This window comes from Diadema antillarum, unplaced genomic scaffold, assembly GCF_040938485.1.
Source record: "Diadema antillarum isolate AM-2024a unplaced genomic scaffold, OU_Dant_1.0 scf00000151, whole genome shotgun sequence".
NCBI lineage: Eukaryota > Metazoa > Echinodermata > Echinoidea > Diadematoida > Diadematidae > Diadema > Diadema antillarum.
This window is the reverse complement of record NW_027271040.1, coordinates 1,029,923-1,054,181: the sequence shown is the minus strand read 5'-3', so window position 1 is coordinate 1,054,181 and position 24,259 is coordinate 1,029,923. Positions and strand designations below refer to the sequence as shown.

At 38.1% G+C, this 24,259-nt stretch overlaps 1 protein-coding gene across 1 annotated transcript; it reads left to right on the top strand.

Moving 5' to 3' along the window:
• The first annotated feature begins 5,380 nt into the window (after positions 1–5,380).
• On the top strand, positions 5,381–18,613 carry LOC139721820 (heme-binding protein 2-like). Its single transcript, XM_071633142.1, has 4 exons — positions 5,381–5,404; positions 14,978–15,134; positions 16,961–17,141; positions 18,358–18,613. The coding sequence occupies exons 1-4, from the start codon at positions 5,381–5,383 to the stop codon at positions 18,611–18,613; spliced, it is 618 nt and encodes a 205-aa protein (XP_071489243.1).
• The last annotated feature ends 5,646 nt before the right edge of the window (positions 18,614–24,259 follow it).

The window sequence follows — 24,259 nt, the reverse complement described above, 5'->3', positions numbered from 1 at the left end:
TCAACATTCGACACTAATGTGGGAACCAAGACAATTGGTTTTTTTTTGTGTGTGTGTGTAAATGTTATGTTTTGATATGGAAATGAATGAATGAATGAATGAATGAATGAATGAATGAATGAATGAATGAGTAAAAAAGGCATTGCATGAAAACATACACAGGTTATGCTCAGTCAACGGGAAAGTGCATTCTCATAACTTTTGTTTAGCCATTGTGCTTTCACACTGTATGCATTTGGAGGAGGTTTCTTGTTAATAATGTGCTTTTCGGGATTTTTTTTTTTGTTCGTTTGTATCAGAACGCGCTGGGATTGTGGTCAATGAGTGGCTGGAAAGTATGTGAATCAAATTCCACAAAATGTAATGACGAAGCCAGTGAATCACTAGGCAGTTAAGTGAAATACTTTCAGAGACTTTGGTCTTGCAAAGTTATGGTTTCGTCAAATGTTATGGTATTTTTTCGTACTGAAAAAAAAAAAAAACCATCCTTATTACAAAAGTGTACCATCAGAACAAAAGCAAACAAAATGATGGGGCGTTTCTCTTGAATTTGCCCTTGAGCATTGTCGCATAATACGTTATGTCAATTTTGCCGACCCTTATCCATACAGAACTGATAAAGGCTCTGTATAAAACCTATCCTTATATCACGTACTATATGCAGTGCAGTCCCGTTGTGCCATCATGATACTGAGTACCTGCGCCCCACCTGGATCCGCCAAATTCCCGTTACAACAAAGTTAAAATTTAAGTGCCTAGAATTAATATACATGTGTATATGTATATATATTCATATTCATATTTATATATATGTTTATATTTATATTTATGCATATATATATATATATATACATATATACATGTATATAAGTGTTTACATATCATATACTTTCCTTGTTCGATTTTAAATTTCGATAAAACGATTCGATATCAAGCATGTGCTCAAAGACTGAAGGCTCCTGCATATTTTTTTTCTTCCCCTTTATTCTGAAACAAGTGTATCCTCGATTCCTTTGATCTCATTGTTATGTTTATACTTTAAAGATTTTGATTATGATACTATGAATGTAATATTGTTGGGTTTTTTTTTCTATTCTGTTGTCAGATACACGTGTTGTCATTGTTCAATACATGATTTCCCTGAAAAAAAAAAATGCAGAAATAAAATCGAACTGAACTGAACTGAATTTCGATATAATCCTTGGCACGTACTACATACACCTTAGAAACCCGCAGGCAAACACACGCAATGGCGTTCTCTTATGCTGTAGGGTAAAGGTTGTGGAGGGCTCAAAAGAAACAAGAGACCCGCGGGTCTAGCGCTCACCTGAGTATCGCAAGTTCACCTTTCATGCAGTCACTAATCTAAATTATTCACAGCTCTACCAAAATTTGACCAGGCACTCTCAAGTAGAAGATGAAAATGTACAATAAGGTCCCATTTTTTTAAAGATTCCTTAATTTGGGGGGATTGGGGCCCCCTGGGGCCCTCTGGGTGGGGCATGGTGCTCATTTTGATAAATTGTGATCCTGATCCCCTAGGGATGCTACTTGCCAAGTTTGACGAAAATCCATCATGAGGTTTTCAGGAAGAAGATGAAAATGTACAATTTAGGCCCCCATTTGGACCTTCCCAACCACCCCCCCCCCCGAGGGGCACCCCTGGATCTCCTATGAACAAACTTGAAACTACAGTCATTAATGTACTCACTCATAGTATTATCTTAGCTCTATAACTTCTGATACTAGAGAAGATTTTAAAAGATTCCTTCATTTTGGGGGTGTGGGCCCCCCGGGGGCCCCCTGGGTGGGGCATGGTACCCATTTTAACAAATTGAGATCCTAACCCCTTGGGGATGCTACCTGCCAAGTTTGGTGAAAATGGGTCATGGGGTTCTCAAGAAGATAAAAATGTACAATTTAGGCCCCATTAGGATCCCTCCTCACCCCCCTCCCCTGGGTCCCAAGGGGGGCACCCCTGATTCTGCCATGAACAAACTTGAAACTACAGTCATTAATGTACAAACTCATAGTATTAACTTAGCTCTATCACTTATGGTTCTAGAGAAGACGATTTTTACAGATTCCTTAATTTTGGGGGGTTTGGGCCCCCTGGGGCCCCCTGGGTGGGGCATGGTGCCCATTTTAACAAATTGGGTTCCTAACCCCCTAGGGATGCTAGCTGCCAAGTTTGGTGAAAATGGGTCATGGGATTCTTAAGAAGAAGATGAAAATGTACAATTTAGGCCCCATTAGAACCCCTCCCCACCCCCCTCCCCTGGGTCCCAAGGGGGGCACCCCTGATTCTGCCATGAACAAACTTGAAACTACAGTCATCAATGTACTAACTCATAGTATTAACTTAGCTCTATCACTTCTGGTTCTAGAGAAGAAGATTTTTACAGATTCCTTAATTTTGGGGGGTTTGGGCCCCCCTGGGGGCCCCCTGGGTGGGGCATGGTGCCCATTTTAACAAATTGAGTTCCTAACCCCCTAGGGATGCTACCTGCCAAGTTTGATGAAAATCGGTCTTGGGGTTTTCAAGAAGAAGATGAAAATGTAAAAAGTTTACGCACGACGCACGACGGACGACGCACGACGGACGACGGACGACGGACGACGGACGACGCACGACGCACGACGGACGCCGGACGAAGGGCGATCGCAATAGCTCACTTGAGCCTTTGGCTCAGGTGAGCTAAAAAGATAATCAGTAAAACACCCGAAAGCCCGCTTTTGTTTTTGATTTTTTTTTTTCGTTTTTTTCGTTTCGTCGAGCTAGCTGAAATTGTTGACACCTAGTTAGGGATGAGTTCCTTAGCTAGCTGTTTGAGATTTTTCCCATTCTGTAACGCCTATTCGTAAACAAAGAGACCTCCGGGTGATTTTCAGACTTGCATATAAACATCGATAAATTAGTTGTTCTGTCATGGTTACACAGTTTTAAAATTCGTATTTATTGGCGTGAGGAATAGGAATACCGTCAAAAATCATATGAAATCACATGAATGAGCGGGGATGATGCAGTTTCACATAAAAATGCATGATTGGGTGCTCAAAGAAGCAGAACACGAAAAGAAAACATGCAGAAATTCTATACAGGTGAACTTGTTAAGCAATTGACATTGCCATGGAATTACATCGCTATACAACACTAGAATACAACACTAGAATATAATGTGAGCTTCCTACATAGTCATCATCTTTCTTCACTGCACTATAGGGCCTATGTGTTTGGGAGTTTTCATGGGGTCATCCCAGAAGACCGACACCCACGAGTCACACATACCACGAGTTCGACATTGAAAAGAGGTTCACGAGTCATACAGCTCATGAGTCATACCAATACAGCCCATGAGTTCGACACTTGGTAAAAACAGCGATTCAACAGATACACATTACAACTCGGAGCTTTGTGTCGGTCTCGTGCATGGGCCTCGTTAGCTTATGGTGTCGAACTTATGGGCTGTATGACTTGTGGGTGTCGGTCTCGTGTCGTGCACCCGTTTTCATGAGTATTTGTTTATCATGGTCAGGGGCTACGATAAATTCCACAAATGTATAGGCCTACATGACACTTTTGATTTATTATACATGATGTGAAATCGTCCGAAATGCCCCTTTAATCAGTTGACTTTGACAAAAAAAAAAAGACTAAAGAGAAAAATGTAACAGTGATCGTTTAAAGGACAAGTCCACCTTCATATACATAAGGATTGAGAGAATGCAGCAATATTAGTAGAACACATCAATGAAAGTTTGAGGAAAATTGGACAATCCGTTCAAAAGTTACGAATATTTTAAGTATCTGTGCAGTCACAGCTGGAAGAGAAGACTACTATAGTGTATGATGTCACATGCGTACAACTATATAAGGAAAATAAAAAGAGAATTTCACAAAACTTTACTTTTTGAATAAAGTGCACATTTCTTCGACTTGCTACTGACGTATGTTAAGGGTAATATCATTCCCCCTGCCTTCTGAAAGAGAGAAGTCGAGTGTTCTTTTGTTATGCGAGAAAAATGGAAATATGTTGAATTTTCTTTCTTCTTTCTTTATATCGTTGTACTCATGTGACATCACAAGCTATAGTAGTCTTTTCATCCAGCCGTGACTGAGCAGAAACTTCAAAAATTCTTAACTTTTGAACGGATTGTCCGATTTTGCTCAAACTCTCACTGATCTGTTCTGCTAATATTGCTGCATTCACTCAACCCACATGTCTATGAAGGTGAACTTGTCCTTTAATGAAGATCAGATCATGTTTACTACAAAAATATGCGACTAGGTTATGACATTCAATTTCAAATACCTCCAGATTCTTACGTAACTGTTAATATGTCATCGTCTAGAGTGAGTCATTCGTTCAGTGCAAAAGCAATCCAATATTGAAGTTACAGCTGCAGTATCAGCTTTACAGTCATAATGTCATGGATTGATATGAATCGTTAAATAATGATTTCTGCCTTTTAGATTTATAGAAAATAAAACGAAACATAAATTTTGACAGGTTGTAGTGAAACTTTCACTGCTCTTGCTATCTGTTTGATTTTACACCAGTCATTGATGTCAACGTTACACTTGAATGCACATATTAACACAAGTCGAGATATAGCCAGAACAAAACATGATGCCACTTCCGATTGGATAGACTGTGATCTCTCATGAACTGCAAAGCTAATAGCTTTGCTTGCATCGTATTAGTCCATGGGCTAGGCCAGATATTGGTACCACCTGAGGTGGCAAAACCTTTTTGGTGTCATTTTGTTTGTGGGGCATAGATATCCTTATCAAGCTATGATAGCATTTCCAAATGAGTAGCTTAGTCATAATAAATGAATTTTTAACCAATTTAGTCTCGTTTTTATATCCCTATACTTCTGAATCGAAACTAACCGCTTTACAAAGAAGAGCACTGTCTTCTGTATGTCCACAGGTGTTCTGTTGTAAACGCGGTGCGCTTAGTCTTTATTCAAGACGGCGAAGGGAATATCCAAAGCTTATGATACAGTTTATATCCCTTTATCTAAAAACAAAAAAGAAAATAATTCCAGATTTCAACAAAACAGTATAGATAATCCCTTTTAGTGGGAACTTTAGATATGATAACGCTATTATACGTTGTGTGTGTGTTTTTTTTTTATCGCAGTGCATGTTTACCAGAATATTGTTGTCAATCAGGCAAAAAAAAAATAAACCACACACGCACACGCACACAGACACGGAAACAATCGCCACATAATGTAAAGACGCACTATTGTAGCAGAAATTAAGAACACATTGACAGGACAATGAAGGTCAAAGAGACAAAAGAAGGGGGCGACAAGAAAGAAAGAGAGATCTGATGCCACGCAACTCCATCACCAGCTGGAAGTATGAATGGAAGTCGTCCCGGAGATCAAGGTGAGTTGCTACATTTCACTGTGCTTCTGTTTTAATATAACTGGTGAAATTTTAATTGTGTCATTTTTTAGAGCATCATATGCTGAATATATATGTGCCAAATTTCAGAGGAATTGGTTTAAAAACCTTGAAATTATCAAAGGTCACACTCTGCCTGTCTTTGGTCAAAGAGCGTCAATAATATTTGGTATTGGTCGGGTTAATGGCTGAAATCTATGACTAAGATACTACTCTGGAAATGCTATCATAGCAAAATACAATCCTTAGATATATGCCATTTCAAAATGCACAACTAGAACTTGCCACTTCAGGTGGTACCAATAACCCATTTTTCGGGTCTTGGCCCTTGGACTAATTATATCGCAATTGTTTTCGTGTCTGGGTGTTTCTTTTTTTTTTTTGACCTGATTAACAACAATATTCTGGTAAACACTGCTAAAAAGAAAAAAAAACAAAACAAAACAATATACCTTTATCATCTCTAAAGTTCCTAATGAAAGGGATTATCTATACTGTTTTTATACTACCCTCTCAACAAGTACATCAGTTTTAAACAAAAATCACTCTGTTCACTTACAATATTATTTATCATAATGTCTTGTAGTGTACCGGTACATTATTTTTGCATTATCTTTCATTGTTGGATGGAAATAAAGCGACATTGGCGTGGCATTAGCGTTTTCACAATAGCGTTTTCACCGGAAAATGATGAATAATTGACAAATACGGCAAAATTCACGAGAAATTGCTTTTTTTTTTTTTGCTTTTAGATAAAGGGATATTACACTGTATCATAAGCTTTGGATATTCCCTTCGCCGTCTTGAATAAAGACTATAAGTGCACCGCGTTTAAAACAGAACAGCTGTGGACATCAGAACCCTTTGGATATTCCCTTCGCTGCCTTGAATAAAAACTAAGCGCACCGCGTTTACAACAGAACACCTGGGGACAAACAGAAGGCAGTGCTCTTCTTTGTATAGCGGTTAGTCTCGATTCAGAAGTATAGGGATATAAAAACGAGACTAAATTGGATAAAAATTCATTTATTATGACTAAGCTACTCATTTGGATATGCTATCATAGCTTGATAAGCATATCTATGCCCCACAAACAAAATGAACCAAAAAGGTTTTGCCACCTCAGGTGGTACCAATAACCCATTTTTAATGTCTTGGCCCATGGACTATAGACCATGGACCTACTGCACATGGACTATGAACGGAGGTCTTTCTCTGATCCCATCATCACCACCGCCACCTGATTATGTGCATCTTAATGAGTACATTCAGGTTTCTGGACAATAACAATTGTGTGATCATGTATCGTCACCAACAAAAGAATCGTTTCCCTCATTTCAGTCTTGTATCGCTGATGTGCCTTTTTTTCAGACGGAAATGTCTTTGAATTAATACAAAAGATGAGGAGCAGCAATACCTGAGAACATGACAAATTTTGTGTGAAAAGATGGGTAATTGCTGATTCGCGCATTTTCGCACACGCATGAAGCCTTGCCTATTGGCAAGATATACCTGTTCTCTACCCTAACCATCCCTTTTTGCTTTGGAATAAGCTGCGGAAAAGTGAGAAATTGAGATCACAAATGACAATCATTCTGCCAAAATGTTAGCTTTCTTTTAAAAACTGCCTGCTTCTCCCAAGCGAAATTGTTTGAGGCATGATTTCCTAACATACGCCACAACTGCACATTCACTTTACTTGATTCTTGTGAGTTATTTTCTTCTGCGCATATAAGTTTTAGATTTCTCGAATCTCCGTCTTGCTCTTCTCCAAGTTTGCTGGCGATGGCGATCATGGGATCGAAGCAGTTAGTCCATGGGCCAAGACGCGAAAAATGGGTTGTTGGTACCATCTGAGGTGGCACAACCTTTTTGGTGTCATTTTGTTTGTCGGGCATAGATATGCTTATCAAGCTATGATAGCATTTCCAAATGAGTAGCTTAGTCATAATAAATGAATTTTTAACCAATTTGGTCTCGTATTTATATCCCTATACTTCTGAATCGAAACTAAACCGCTATACAAAGAAGAGCATTGCCTTCTGTATGTCCACAGGTGTTCTGTTGTAAACGCGGTGCGCTTAGTCTTTATTCAAGGCAGCGAAGGGAATATCCAAAGGGTTATGATGTCCACAGCTGTCACGCGGTGCGCTTAGTTCTTTATCTAGACCAATGTACCGTTGTCATATCGAAAGTTCCTCATAAAAGGGATTATCTATACTGTTTTTATACCACCCTATCAACAAATACATCAGTTTTAAACAAAAATCACTCTGTTCATTTACAATGTTATTTATTATAATGTATTGTAGTGTACCGGTACATTGTTTTTGCATTATCTTTCATTGTTGGAGGGAAATAAAGCGACATTGGCGTGGTATCGGCGTTTTCACCGTAGCGTTTTCGCCGGAAAATGATAAATAATTGAAAGATACGGTAAAATTCACGAGGAATTGCTTTTGTTGTTGTTGTTGTTTTTAGATAAAAGGATATACACTGTATCATACGCTTTGGACATTCCCTTCGCCGTCTAGAATAAAGACTAAGCGCTGTGGACATCATAACCTTTGGATATTCCCTTCGCTGCCTTGAATAAAGACTAAGCGCACCGCGTTTACAACTACGGTCCGAAACTACGGTTCGAGTTCAAGTTGTGTTGGGGGGGACAACAGAACACCTGTGAACATACCATAGAGCTGCATTTTACAGCTCTATGGAACATACAGAAGACAGTGCTCTTCTTTGTATGGCGGTTAGTTTCGATTCAGAAGTATAGGGATATAACAACGAGACCAAATTGGTTAAAAATTCATTTACTATGACTAAGCTACTCATTTGGAAATGCTATCATAGCTTGATAAGCATATCTATGCCCGACAAACAAAATGACACCAAAAAGGTTTTGCCACCTCAGATGGTACCAATATCTGGCCTGGCCCATGGACTAAGTGAAGCATGTTATAAATGTCTGTGTGGCGCTTTCGAGATGTACAGGTGCATGAATTAATTAACGATACGATGAATGTCCTTGTTTTTCAGGTCCATGTATATGCAGTCCCTATCAACTATAAAGCTTCGCATACAAGACATCACATCACTAATACGTTCAATTTTGATTCCATTTGAATAAATGAAATGCATTCTTTATAGATGTTGATGATAGTCCATTTCGGTGTTGGCACGTGTTAAATTATATGTTCCGTAGATTGCCCTTAAAGGGTGTGTACAGTTGTGGTTGAGGTGAGGATTTAGCTTTGAACATTTTGCGAGATATTCAGAAACCATTCTATAAGATGTCAAAGAGCATGCAATTCTAAGGGGTATCAAAAGTTTATTTGATGAAAATCGGTTTTGATGCTATTAGAAGCTTGCCCTCTTTAGAAACAGCTAAGTAAATTCCAGCCCAAGGAATGTCATTCATTGTCATTGGACATGTTGGGTACAGCTGACATGGCTGAGTGAAATGCTTCTTTATACAAGGCTGTAGGGAAAGAAACATCGATGAATAAATTGTAACGCGCTGCAGTCTATTTTTATGGGGTGGATAGATCAGCGAATTTTGCCGAAGTTCTCTTCGATTATAGATTTAATATACATGTACATTGCATTTAATAGTAAGCATACAGATTATGAAATGGTGGAATTATCGAACAAGTGTATGACCTGTTTTGTTTTGGGTTCGGTTTTTTCTCCAGAAGTGTTGGAATGTCGTGCGTATTGTACTTCTACGTACAGGTGTACAGTTGTTTTCGCTTTACAAATTTACACGCAAGCTTAACTTGTAGGCCTATTTGCCAATGGGGCTGAATCGATTGAGGAATCTGCTCAAAGTTTGATTGATAATCTCTATTATTTGTTACGTCACATCCCGGGCCCAAATCTTTGCGAAGGTAATGCTTCTGGCACACACTAGTCTGGCGAAGATAAGACAGAAAGTCCAGTATGGTACGAACTTGTCATGATCACCGATTGTTAATACAAAACTAGGGATCTACCAGATTAACACTATAAGTGGGAATTTATCAATTGTAAGAAGTTGGAGACCCATTAGGCCTACCCTATTAGACGACACAAGGGTAAACGTTCTATATCCAGAGCAAAATCTGACAATGAAAGAAAAAAAAAACAGACAGCAATAGGTCTTTGACAATTCTTGCAAAAATACAAGATGCAGATGAAGATATAAATTTAGTCACTTATGCGGAACTAATATCACTTCCGTTGGATCCAATTCCCCTACTGATGGACGCATGCAGAAACGGGCAACGCAACTGACATTTACGTGATTGATAGAGTGGTCATGATCATACATTGGAAGATATCTGCATGACAAACTCGACATAGCAATTAATTTTAGTGCAAACTGATTCCAAACATCCAATAAGATTTTCAGATTCATATATACATGATTTGAAGCAATGAGGACATAATTATCATCAACAATGACCAAAATCAAACATGGACTCAAAGTATCGAAAACTATTTATCATGTACAAGTGGCTGGATAACAACGAAGAGAGGTCCCAAGAGGAATGATATCCATATGCAGTATAAAAGTGACAGCCAAGCTCTAAAAAAATGTCACGATCTTTTGAAAAGTGCTACGACCCGACTGCGAAATTTTGAAGTGTTTACAAGAATTTCTAGATCCACAGGAAAACACAAAACGTACGAGTAAATGGTTATAATAGTCTTACGTGATATGTCTTACCTCCACACTGTACGTTGACTTTGTCGCACGGGAACGGGCGTCTGTACGATATAGCTGTAGGAAGTCAGTCTTCACAATCAGTATCCTTGGTGCACATTGCACATCACACACTTCGGTGCAGAGCTTACCGATGGGCAGCGGAGACTATCGGACGTAACAACTTAACTTGTGACGTCATTGCATTTCATAGATGTGCCACTCATTAGCGGTATAGCCAGTAGAACCATACACATAGAATAGACACACGCACACACACACCGCACACACACACACACACACACACACCACCACCACCACCACCACCACCACCACCACCACACACACGCACACGCACACACACCACAAACACACGCCATCAAAAATATTCCAGCTAACGTTCCTGTTTTGTAAACTGAACATTATCAAGGTAAAAGTCAACGTGGGACAGTTTTTGAAATAACTATTGCTTTTCTTAGATTTTTCAACAATCAATTGTCTTAATTTATGGTCTAATTTATATTTTTCCGATAAAAAGGAGAGGGGGAAGGGGCAAAGAGAAAAAAAAAACCTCAACCAACTTTTTTCACACTTTCCTATTCCAGCAAACACAGTCCTAATCGACCACCGTTGATAGCTATTTTCTTTTTTCTTTTCATTACATTCCAAGATCATTTCATGCACTTCAGAGACTACTTAATCGCAAATGTATTTATAAGTGTAGATATAAATGTGAATTGAGCGAAAGCAGCAATAGAACACATGCATCAGTGACAGTTTGAGGAATATTGATTCAAAGTTATTTATTTTTAGAGTTTCAGCTCGCTAGATATAAAGAAGACAGAACTACATTTCTTTACATCATTCTGGACTGGACAGTTGGGGTAATGTTCATGTCAGTTGTGTGCGGCGTATGTATGGGGTACATCTCTGTGGTGTGTGTGTGAGAGAGAGAGAGAGAGAGGGTGAGAGAGAATGTGTGTGCGTGTGTGTGTGTGTGTGTGTGTGCAAGTGTTTTGGTGGTAGGGTCTCGATCCATTCGTATTGTCTTCATTTTAGCTGTGTTTGACGAATTGTTAAAACCAGAATTGTTTAGGACAGAACACGCATGCGCAGGGATCGATTGCAATGTTTAATGAGCGGAATGTTGTATTTTTGTTGACATATATTTGCCATTTAGTCACATTGTTCTACACTTTTGTATTTTCTTTTGTATATTTGTATTTTTGTAGTGACATTATTCTATTTAGAGACTGTTACGACGATTTTCATGCCTGAGTGCATGACAATACTTGAATCTTGAATCTTGACTCTTTATGTTGTTGCTTCCTTTTCAATACTTTGTGTTTCATTTGTTACTTCTCGTGGAGAAAATTAGACATCAAAATATGATAACGCCAAAGAACACAATATGGGAAGAGTAAGATGGATCGAAATAAAGAGGAAGGCCAGAAGAAAGACACAAAGAAGGAGCGATAATGTATTGGACATGCAATCACAGGATGCCGCATAGAAATTAAAACTTCCTATAACATTTCTTCCATTTCGTTAAATATTACACACTTTCTCAAACGGATGTTAATGTATTTTTTTTTTTATTTGGATGGGGGCAAATATTACGTCTCCACAGTCGAAATACAGATGTAAAAAAAAGAAAGATACGAGATGTGTCACAGGTCAAATCCCATCAGGTTTGACGTCAGAATGATTAGTTATTAAATGCAAGGTATAGGCCTGATATGACAAGCAACGTCATCCATCTATAATGCAATTAGAATTTGCGATATCTAATGTCATAACCTAGGAATTATGATATCATCAATGCCAATTGCCCGGGTATGCAGACACATCGTTCTTTCTTTGTTTTGTTTTGTTTTGTTTTGTCATTTTCACAAACCAGTATTGAATAGTGAGCGATGGCCAGCTACACAGAAACGTGAAACTATTAAGAAATATCCTAGTACATTTTTAAAACTTTGTGGGTTTCTTCATTAAAAGAAAGATTAGGAGTTTCAACATTTGCGTAGGTCTCACCTCCATGGTTTACATAAGGGTGGGTAGTCAGGGCAATCATGGCATTGCATTGTCGTCTGAAATGGTGCATTACAGTATATATACATACAATTGTATTATGAAATGATGTAAGCCATCCTGTCTGAAGGAATATTCTTGCTATTCCACTGTATGAGCGCCGAGCACGTGCAAGAACAGGTCTAGTGAGTGAACTTGACTTGACACTGACTTTGGACCAATCAGAACCCTCGATTGGCGCAGCAGTTACGAAATGCAGGAATGGGCCCCGCCCCCATTTACCCACCAATGATACAATTATTCGTCTACTTGGTGTTGGTGAATTGTGATGAAGCTTCTCCTCGGTAGAACCAACGCTAAACTCTGTGCTTTGACGTATAGACGTTCTACAGAATACCTGCAAGTGCAGTGAGTACCATATAACTGCTATTATTCATATATATTTTTATCGATTTTTATGAAGGTAAGGTAGTCTTTGGGCCTTATCACGATGCGATGTCAGCTACCCTCGTAAAGAGTAGTCCCACCTATTAAAAATGGTGTAATGTATTTTATCACACGTAGCCGAAACATACTGAAGCCAGTTCAAGTTGACTTATGTTATAATCCGTATATTGTTTACACTTACTTGCTAACAAGATACCACAGGATTGAAGGACAAAGCAATGAGGATTAAGTGTCTTTCCTTCTAGGGAAGGGGCACTACCGCTGCAACCAACCAAGCCCACACCGCACCAACAAGGGCTCTCAAGACTATTGTCCACCGGTTGGGGTCTAGACTAAATGACCAACTTGATTTACTTAGATTAGCCCGAGCAGACGCGTTTTTACAGCGACTTGGCTGTGTATGGTATAGTTATAGGTCTATAGGTCCTCTGGGCTCTGCTTTGGCCAAGATTAGACAGGCTAGATGACTGGATAGCTCTAAATTGTTTTGGCTGACACAGTCATTACCTTTTGTTTGTTGCAGGTTTCAGGTGAATTTGCCAGGAGTGAATACAAGTGTTGCAGTGACTCATCTTTCAAGATGCTTCAGTTCTTAAAAAGTTTCTTCAATGAACTGCAGGTGCCAGAATATAAGGACAAAAAGCATGTAAGTATTTAGGTAGAAAAATCTGTCTGTCCGGAGGATTTTTTATCATCTTAAGGTTTGTTATTTCGAAAAAGGTTTATTAATTTAAAAAAATGAGAAAGGTTAGTTATTTCGAAGGTTCGGTTATCTTGAGACAATTAAAAGGTTTGTAATTCCTAAGTTTTGTATTGGCACCTTTTTCACTTTAAAAAAAAAGAGACCTTTTTTTAATGTTCCAGTTAACATACATTTGGAATTCCTATCATTTTTGGACTAACGAACCGTCGCAATAAGAACCATATTTCATTGTCAGATTAACATACCTTATTTATTAAGACCAAAATGTTAATAATAACAAACCCTTTTTCATTTCTGAACTAACGGACATTTAGGTGTATCAGAATCTGTGCGTTTTGTAATAAAGAACCTTCAGAACAAAAAAAAATGAACCTTATTTAGTTTCAGATTAAATGTATTACAATAGCGCAAGTTCCTCTCGGAAGCTGTGCGTGAAACACGGAGCGAAGACACGGTGATGTGAAGCGTTCACCCATGTAGAGACACTATAAATGCTTGCTCCACTACGTATTTTCGAAAGCGATCCGCATTTCATTATAACGGAAAACATTTCTTTTGCTTTTCTTTGTCAGTGGCGCTCAGAAAATACTTTGTTATAATAGAAATTTCGCTATAACCGTGTTTGTTATGAGCGAAATTTTGTACCATAGACTTTAGTGGTGATAATTTTGGGACCAGAAGTTTTACTTTGTTATAACCAAATGTCATTATAACTATGTTCATTGTAACGGGGGTGCACTGTAGATCGATCTTCTGGTCAAGTAATAATCTGGGCTGTGTGAGGCAGAGATTCTTCAGTCACTTGCTCTCAGCAGGAGATCTCCCACTTTGAGGCTATTTTTGCACAGTCTCCTCCTTGACTTTGCTCTTGCTCTTCAGCTCTGTGACTCCCGCTTAGAATAGTTTCTCCTGCTTGAAATTTAGTCTACTCCAAACCAACTACTTCTTTGAAATAATAGCACTTAATTCAAACAACAACAAGAGTCCCTAAAAGCACTGATGATGCAGGGTCCATTGGCTTGGGTAATCTGCATTCAGGAACTGCAGGCAAGCAATTAACATCCATTATATACCCTTTATAGTATTGTCATTAATGCTTGAAAAAGGGATGTCATCTGCAGCTACAGAACTTCCAGGGCCCTTGGGCAGGCTCTGGACATCAGCTGCAAGTGTCAGTGGTCACACAGTTTGTGGATTGTCATAGATTAGAAACTTTTCTTGGCTGTTTTGGGGAGTGACCACCATAATGCAGCAAATTGTTTTCAACCAGTAGCAATGTGAAAAATGTCAATAATTGATTCTTTGTGTGCCATGTTGTAAACCCTGTGTGTGCCACATAATTCAGAGGCCACAACACATGAGGGCTGTTTGAAAACATTCTTATTTCAGAGCCATGCAACTTTTGATTGAGTTTTTATACCAGAAATGCAGTGCAGCAAAGTTGAAAAGAAAATTGCAAGCTTTAATGCAATGTATATTTCATTAAAAGCTATAGCTGTACAACACTTTTAATGTACCATGGCATATCGTGATTCATTGATTGGTTTGTGTGCGGTTTTGAGCTAGAGTGAAATATACGAAGTTGGCAAGCTGTGAACTGAGTCGGGTGTGCGAATGTGACTCACAAAGAGCTCATCAATTTTGCCTTGATCCGATGAATGTTGCACTGCTGACCATATCCTTGTAGGATGGCTATGAGGAACGAGAGTACCTTCCCTCTGTTTGGGTGTCGACCTCCAAAGACCTCATTGATGCAGATGAGACGGCGATGAAGAAACTTCGAGAAACTCGACGCGAGATGTTCTTCAAGCTTTTCAGGTACATCCAAGGAGCTAATGATGCAGGTAAGGATGCTACCGTCTCACAAGATTAAAGCACCCCTCAATTGCTTAAAATTATTCTATTATTATTGTGAACCCAACCAGTTATAAGTATTCAAGGATGGTTACTGAAAATTTAAACAAACAGCATGATGAGTAGTTCATGACAGGATGAATACTTCTTATCAAAATTTTTAATTGAAAAAAAAAATGGTAAGTACTTATATTGATTTTGGCTAGTTGATTGTTTCAAAAAATTCATTTTTTTTTTTCATGTCAGTTGACAAAATTTTTCATGTCAGTTGACATTGGTTTCTTTGACTTTGTGTACGTATTTTTTGAGGGTCCCATACCCTACAAGCTTTGCTTTTTAAGTGGGTCCCTCCATTTCCATTCTAATCTTTGTATTAGGTATATACCTTAGAAACGAAATTCTGTTGTTACTCGTGACCACTTGTACGTTTTCTTTAAAATTGTTATAAATTTGTTTTGTAAATGTATTGTATATATTTTTTTCTGTTTATTCAATGGAAATGGAAATAAAATTGAATTGAATTGAAATTGAATTGAAATTTTTGTTTTGTATCAATTTATTATGCCTTTGTTATGGCAAAGTTTGGCAATTTGTATAATTGTTTTGTTCATGATTTCGAGAAAATTATATAATTAAATATGTTTCATTTTGATTTAGGAAGATGAAAATACAGGTACTTTGATCTAAGTCCTTGAGGTACATTGCTTTCAGGGCACTAGATATGGAACTAGACTATAATCCTGACCCTAATTAAGGGCTGCTGAAATAGTCTAACCAAAGGAATACATGCAAAGCCAAGCCATCTTTAACCACCGTAGGGTAAATTTAACAACAATGTCAACAAAGTGAAATTTGAACAATAGCCTAGGTGAAGCAGAATATTGTACAAAATATTTTAATCAGGTACAGTGTAGATAAACTTGTCTGGGAAAGTTGATTTCATTACCTATATCATGATAACAGGGTGATAACAGGACTCAATTGAAGGTATGGATTTTCAAGCTACATTGTATTAAAGTCAAACGAAACAAACTGATGAATACATGCCTCTTATCCAGACAAAAGTACAACTGTTACAGATGTAAAGGACAAGTTCACCTTCATGTACATGAGGACTGAGTGAATGCAGCAATATAGTAGAAGACATCAGCAAGTTTGAGGAAAATTGGACAATCCATTCGAAAATGATGAATAGAGTTTTGGTGCTGCCATCATTGAATGAGAAGACTACTACACTTTGTAATGTCACATATAGTTGATGTGTAAACTAAAGAATGCAAAGTGAAACTGACCAGAAATTTATACAATTCATCTAGGTGAAAAATTGAGCAAAGAAAACATCCCTTTACCTTTGCTCAATTTCTCTTTTGAAATATAAAGAAAATACAAAGAAAATTCAATTTTCACTTTTCTTGCAGAGTAAATGAGCACTTGACTAGCCTCTTTCAGAAGGCAGGGGAAATATTCTTGCCCTTACAAAACATCAGTAACAAGTGGAGGGAATGTGTGCTTGAATAAAAAGATTGTAGAGTTCTCTTTATACATGTATTTCCTGTCAACTTTCTATGCATGTGACAGACTGTAGTTGTCTTCTCATTCAGCGATGGCAGCAGGGAAATTAGAAAAATGCATAACGATTGAATGAATTGTCTAATTTCCTCTAACTTTCACTCTTGCGTTCTACTGTATTGCTGCATTCACAAAATCCACATGTGAGTGAAGGTGGACTTTTCCTGTAAAAACATATAGACGTCCCAATTTCAAATGCATTCAGTGTGATGATTTACATTCAATTGTGTGTGAACATCTGCCTCAGAGCAAAAGATCGAGATGACTGCTCCGGTCGCCAGGGAGATCATCCCTGGTCAAGGGCCAGCCTGTGAGACCAAGTACACCATGTCCTTCTACATGCAGCGAGAGTTTAGTGAGAACCCTCCCAACCCCACAGAGTCTGACGTCTTCATCAAGAGACTTCCAGCCATGACAGTCTTTGTAAAGTGAGTCTCGGGAGCCGTCTCATCTGTAGGGATCGGCTCTTCCCAAAGTCATATAAATGTACTGTAGACCTATTAGGAGAATCATACATTATGGCGGAGGCATACCAGTTGCCATAGCGACGTTTCTAGTCTTTTGATATATCAAAATTTCGTTATATAATAGCTGAACAGTAAAATGTACTGGAGATACGAGTGTATATAGGTGATAAGTTGGGGATCTGATACCTTACTTCTTTGTTTCTTTGTAAAAGAATTTCATTATAAACAGAAGAGCACTGTACTGTGAAATAGGTGTAGTCAAAACGAGAAATAGAGGAGAGAAAAGAGGAAAAACTTTTAGATACTTTGATATTATGGTTAGTTCCCATCTTAAAAGATTCTCTTTTTATAGTGAATATAGCCCTCTAACCCATTTGTTGGTACAAAGAAGTGACTAACAGAATGTTGTTTTTGCACAGCTACCACTGTATTGAAGCATGGAATATGGACTGCACTCATTTCTTATTTTCGTCAGTAGAGAAAGAAGACTTTGCAGTACTGATAGCAGCATCCATCAGCAAACAATACTTATTCCAATGGAGCTGTATAAGTATAGATGTTGATCAATAGCCACTGGTCCTGAGCTGCTTGATTATGTGAATACTCTTTTTTTTTTTATGTTTTATGGAAGAGGCAGTATTTTTTCCCTATGGGAAACATGAGAATGATGTTGCTGTAATTTGCCAGATGGAGACTACATTATATAGTAGAACCTTTTTGAAACAAGGACCTAAAAACCATGACAAATACGAAATATGCTACATGTGTATATATTTTAGCAAGTCTAATTTTTGCGACTCTGGACTTTATGCAAGTGGTTTAATTTGCACAGGACTGAATGGAGAAATGTATGCTTGTATGCCGCATTCATACTGGGATCAGAATTCATGTTTTTTTTGTGTGTTTTTTAATTTGCAAATAGCACCTGACTTACAAAATTTGTGTAAGATAATAAGTCACAAAATATTTGGTGTATACAGACTGGTCAGTAACTTCTCTTTTTAGGTTTTAGCTCTCAATCACGTCACAGAAAAGAAGAAGTATTAGGAGGGACCTGCAAAAGCTCCTGGTTGTAAGAGTTTGTTGTGATAGCTGACTTCATTATGCAACAAGGTTTCACTGTATTAAAGCTGTGCTCCAGCTTAAACATATGCATTTCTTATTTCATCCTGCAAAGAACGTTTGGTGGCAACGCCAGTGAAGAAAATTATCTTGAGGAGATGAAAAAGTTTATTCCCGTCCTGGAGCGAGACGGACACCAGCTTCGCGATGACATCTTCTACTTCGCTGGCTACGACAGCCCCTTTAAGTTGTTCAACAGAACGAACGAGGTGTGGGTGGTGAAGAAGACAGGAGGGGACTCTGCTGGAGGTGGGACTGGTTCCGGGAAAGGAGAAGGTGCCACGTCTGCTCCTGTTCAGGAAAAAGAGTGATATGCCACACCCTGAAAGGGGAACTCCACTCCATGTTCAAATTTAGTCTGGTTGATAAAGTGAAAGCAACAATACGGGAAGGTCCACGAACATCCTTCATAGAAATATTGAAGGTGGTTGAATTTTCAATTTGCAAGTGTTTCTTTGATCTAAATGATAGGAGTTTCAAGGAATAGTCACTGTTGCGAAAGAAATGGAAACAGGAATGAAGTAATGGATATCACAAGTATAGATCAATGACAGATTTGTGCAGTAATTTTATATGCATAGTGACTAACTGGAATTCCACAATTTTCAACTTTGATATTGACTCTGTCAAGTGGTCGATTTGAACATGAAAGGGACTTAACATTGGATGGCGGTCCCATGCACAACATACATGTTGATTACATGCAAAAGAAATTGCAATTTCTTGTTAAAGGATCACTGCAGGTGTGCTTGGCATCTTCCACCAAACTTGTTTGTAGTCATGACATGGGGCATAGTGTAATTATTTATGTGAAAATGCCTCTGCTACATCATAATCCTGGTCTGTGCAGCTGCCAGGCATTTTCTAAGTATGGTACACTTATCATTAAAGTACCAAAAACACCATTGTACAGGAGATTAATTTTATGCACTATTGGGCAAAAGAATGATCATCCATTCTCAATCAATTTGCAAATTTCAGCTGTTTCTCTGTACCTTCACAGTGGCGGATCCAGAGGGGGGCGCAGCCGGCGCACGCCCCCCCCCCCTTTATTTTCGTAAAAAACAAAAGAAATAAAAAGAAAAACAATGAAATGAAACCCGGAAGTGGCACCAGAAATATTAGTCACGCCCCCCCTTTACAGAATTCCTGGATCCCCCCCTGCCTTCATATATGCCTTTGCTATGAGTGTGCTAGGGATGGTTCTTTGCTATTAAAGGACAACACTACAGAAAGGGACATGACTACAATGTATAACCAAGGCAAATGCATTCTCTTTGAACAGACTGTAGTGTTAAACGGAGTGAAGAATACACAGCAGGCTGTGTACAAAAGATAATAATGATAATAATGATTTTTTTTAAATGTGCATGGTAACTGTATAACTTCATTTTGAATATAGCTTATGTTTCAGGTATTTGCTTCCAGTTTGGATGGTGGAAGTCTATTACCTGATGGTTTCCAATTTTTCAGGGTAGTCTCTTCTTTTTTAGCTCAATACTTTCCTAGTGGTGGATTTTCAGGGTATTTTTGATATTTATATGTAAATATATGAATGATATGAAAATGTATGAAAGTATACCCATAAATGGTAAAATGACATATCAGTTGTAGATTATGAAACTTTCAGTCTGCATCCAGGGTTACTTTCCCTGTTTTCCTCATTCACCAAGGTGTACAGAGTCAATCACCTGCAGACAAACTTGATTGACTAGTAAGAATTGAACTTGTATAATTTTGATATTCAGTCTGTTGTGGCTCGATCAGTGTGTGAGAGTATAAGACCAAGGATTTTAAATCACAAGGTCATTAGTTCGAGCCCTCTGGCAGCAATGGTGTTCATGAATAAGGAACTCTATCTGCCCCCATTGCTTAATCTTTTGTGACATACAGACATCTGTCCCATAGCAGCTTGTCCATGGTCGCTTTAGTGCTTCCTTTGTGGCAATGTAAAATTGATCCAATCACACATACAGTCATCGGTAGTGCTGCTTTAGTGAGTTTTGATGTGAACAATATCTTATGCTTTGCAAAATAAGTTCATAAGGATGGTTGATAAATACAAGTGAAGAGTTCTCTAAACACATCCAAAAGTTGTATTTACCTGTGACAGTTTCGACGACGGGCTGTCATCTTTCTCAAACGATGGCCATATCATCAGTTGCCAATTAGCCATCGTTTGAAAAAGACGACAGCCTGTCGTCGAAACTGTCACTGGTAAATACAACTTTTGGATGTGTTTAGGGAACTCTTTACCAATATCTTATGCTTGCCTATGCCATTAGGATATTATGAGATTGTACACCCGTTCTATTTTTTTTTCTCATATCACATACGGTATGTACTATTCTTTATTTTTGTGGCCCCATATTTTTTGCTAGACATTAGGTTATGGCACTTACATATTTTGGCTGATTTGTGCACCAAAAGATTTGTGCTTGTAAGAAATGTGGTACAGGTATATATACCATTATTTAATACATCTCTCTAAATGCTCGCGTACAAATAATGTGGAATGGTTCTAATGTTGCCCAAGAAAGTTTCACTGCCAGAGCAAGATTTGATATGCTTTATGTTATACATGCACCAGGGGCGGATCCAGGAATTCCGTAAAGGGGAGGCGTCTTTACAAAATTAAAGGGGGGCGCATGCACCCCCATTTTTTTTTTCAATTTCTTTTGTTTTCACAAAAAATAAAGAGGTGGCACGCACACGGTGCACCCCCTCTGGATCTGCTACTGTGTACAATGTACATTGTCTTTTGCACATTATGTGTCAGCCATGCCCGTTGTGACATATTGCTGTAGTTCATCTGTCATTAACGTGTGAAACAACTCAGTGCTACATTCTTGCACCCCCTCGACTCTTGTCTCATTCAAATGCAATAATGTGTAATATTATTTCTGAGGGATTCTCTGACCCTAAACTTTATTTTCCTTTTTTTTTTTTTACAGTACAACAATTTACCAGTACACAGTGTATCATTTTATTCATTAATACTGTGATGGGCCATGTACCATTCTTGTATTATGTCCCTAAAACTTCCTCACTTTGCCCAAAGTACACAAACCCTTACACTTCTCACAAACTGCACAGGGTACATTATTTCATTATTGCTCTAACATACTGCCAAATAGGCTCAATACACTGTTTTGTACTTTGTATTCAAATTTTACAAAAGTTGTTCTAAACAACCACACAGCTTGCCAAAGGCTTGCTTTCACTAGAAACAACTAAGTGCATTCCTGCATTAGAAACTTGCATTGGAATGAGCAGGTGAATGAAATGGTTTTTTTATTCAGGCGTATGAAAAGAAAAAGCCATGAATTGTAATACATTACAGGAACGCTCTATTTTGCAGTAGTACACATCCGGGCTGGAGAGAGTGCATTGACCTATGGGAGATTTGGCTTCTGCACAAGTTGGATTATGTGTTTGTTGTTGCCATGCTGCTACTCAGAAATCCCAACCGTCAAGCTTGTATTCTACATTTGTGTTAGGTCTTTCTTTGATAAGGTCTGTTATCTGGTACAGATACTGTAGGCCTAAATACAATTCATTGCTTTTACAGGTCATCCCTTTATGGTAAAACATTCGTATGATGGTATGTAATCACTATAACATTATCGCTAGATTGTAATCGTGGTATTTGCCGAGAGGTCAGAGGAGCAATTTGTGAATCATAGAGCAACTGTTTTATGCACCATTGAATTATGTTGTCGACATTTATACAGCTGTCTGGTTGCAACTACATTGTACATTTTTAATGTATTTGTTGTAGCTGCATTCATTTTTAGTCGTGAGTACATGTATACTCTCAGGAGGTCCTGCACAGTACAGGAAAAAGAAGAAGTAGAACTTTTTCGCACTATGTCTTCATCTCGTCGTCATTGATAGTACATAATGTGACGTGCACAATTTTGTTACGACTGTGTGAAGCATGATATAGCATATGGGTTAAACAAGCAGAGTGTGGAATAAGGTTGGCACTTTTTAAAATGTACTGGCTAATGACTGTCAAACTTGAAACATTGCCATGGTTCCTTTTGAATAAGTGAAAGATTAAAGCTTCTGCGGGGTCATGTAAGTTTTGTATTGTCTTGAATAGATTGCAGCTCACAATGTTGCAGTCCATGCTCTGATACGAATAGAAATACTGTATATTGGTAGCCATATGACTGGTTAAATGTATATTGGTTAAATGTAGGTAAGACTATTTATGTCTGTGATGTACATATGTAATGGAAATACAAACTACATGTACTTCAAACGAGCCAAAGTGTTGCTGCCAGCTGTTCATACAAGTGCAGTGCACATTGTAATAATAAAACAATTACAGGGTATATCAACACTGGGCGTTCATGTCTTGCTGCATATTTGGATGTCATTAGAATTTTTCAGAAATATTTCATTTATCATTCACAGCTGAAAAAAAAAGAATAGTGGGCAATAAGTTTGAAAAAAGCTGTGAACATGTTATTGCGCACCAGTAACAAAAGAGTTTGTGCAAAATATGTGGCGTTCGCATATCAAACATTTGCATACAGTGGACTCCCCTTATAATGAAGTTCTAGGGACCGGCTGTTCTCTTTGGTTTTATCAAAATTTTGTTATAACCAAACAAATAAACAGTAAAAATACATAGAGTGGATAATGTTGCGGCCTGAATTTTTACTTCGTTGTAACCGGAATTTTGTTCTAACCATGTTCCTTATAATGGGACTGCACTGTACTAAGCAAGAGATGGTTATCTGTAGACATGCATCTAGAGATAAGAAGTTGCCCTAATGTCTCACTTTCTCTCTCTGAAATTTGAATTTAAGATGTTATTTAAATATTAGTATGTATATCAAATATCAAAATTTTCAAGTGGGCTCTAGATGTCTGATTTGGTTGCGAGTAGGCCCTAATGATAATGATACGGACTGGCTACTTTCAGGGGATATATTAATTGGCCTTACTAGAATCTTATTGTGCTCAATCTTTCACTTGGGCAATGCAATTCTAGTTCAGGCAATGAATGTTGTATCCCCTACTTAAGGGCAGTCCATATCATATCATAGTTCTGTGCACAACATAAGTTGATGTTCTGTACCCCATAAGAATTATGGGAGTAAAGCCACCCATTGTGATTTTCTTGTTCCTCACACAACACAAGATTTCCCTATGTAAGAATGCATGTGAACACACACATACAGCACACACAGAATGGAGAATTCTGTCTTCTGCTAGGTAGGGACACTATGAATTCACCTGCACCATTTACATTATATATTTTCCAGAACATGACTCTTTAGTAGGTACCTACAACATACAGAAATTGTTGGTTTCAAGGCAGAAAGGCATTCACAAGGTACATGTATCATACATGTATCATGGATATGAATCCCATTTCCCTCCAACACTAGCAAAGCAAGCACGCCTGCATGCAGTCAGGTTAACACAGAACACTTCCTATCTACATCACAACGTACATTCTTTTAAAGGGGAAATCCAGTCCAAATATAAGTCAGTCCGATAAGAAAGAGTACATGTAAAATATTACGTGTTCAACGGTATAAATTTGATTGAAATCGGATGGAAAATAGATATGACATTTCAAAGTTTTGCTATTTCGGGGGGGGGGGGGGGGGGGGTAACAGTTCTTGAGCAGTCAATATGAATATGCAAATGGAAAAGTGAGCATGTCATTCCCTCACAACTTAACATATAGTTTGTACATAAAATTTTTGAAATTTCCTGTTTTTAATTCAAACGCAATTATACTGAGGCTCAAATCCTCATATATCTTACTGATCACTATTCTGAAGTTATTTAACCAGGAATAACATCATGTTTCAGACTTCAATGACAGAAACATTGAATTTTCGTCATTTTTTTTTTGTACACGATCAATGGAAAATTGTAAGGGTATGACATGGTTAGCTCACCCATTTACATTTTCATATCCACTGTAC

Coding starts and splice junctions, on each gene's coding strand:
- LOC139721820 (XM_071633142.1), top strand. CDS start 5,381: ATGGAAGTCGTCCCGGAGATCAAG. Junction 15,135..16,960: donor CCAAGGAGCTAATGATGCAG/GTAAGGATGCTA, acceptor CATCTGCCTCAG/AGCAAAAGATCGAGATGACT. Junction 17,142..18,357: donor GCCATGACAGTCTTTGTAAA/GTGAGTCTCGGG, acceptor CATCCTGCAAAG/AACGTTTGGTGGCAACGCCA.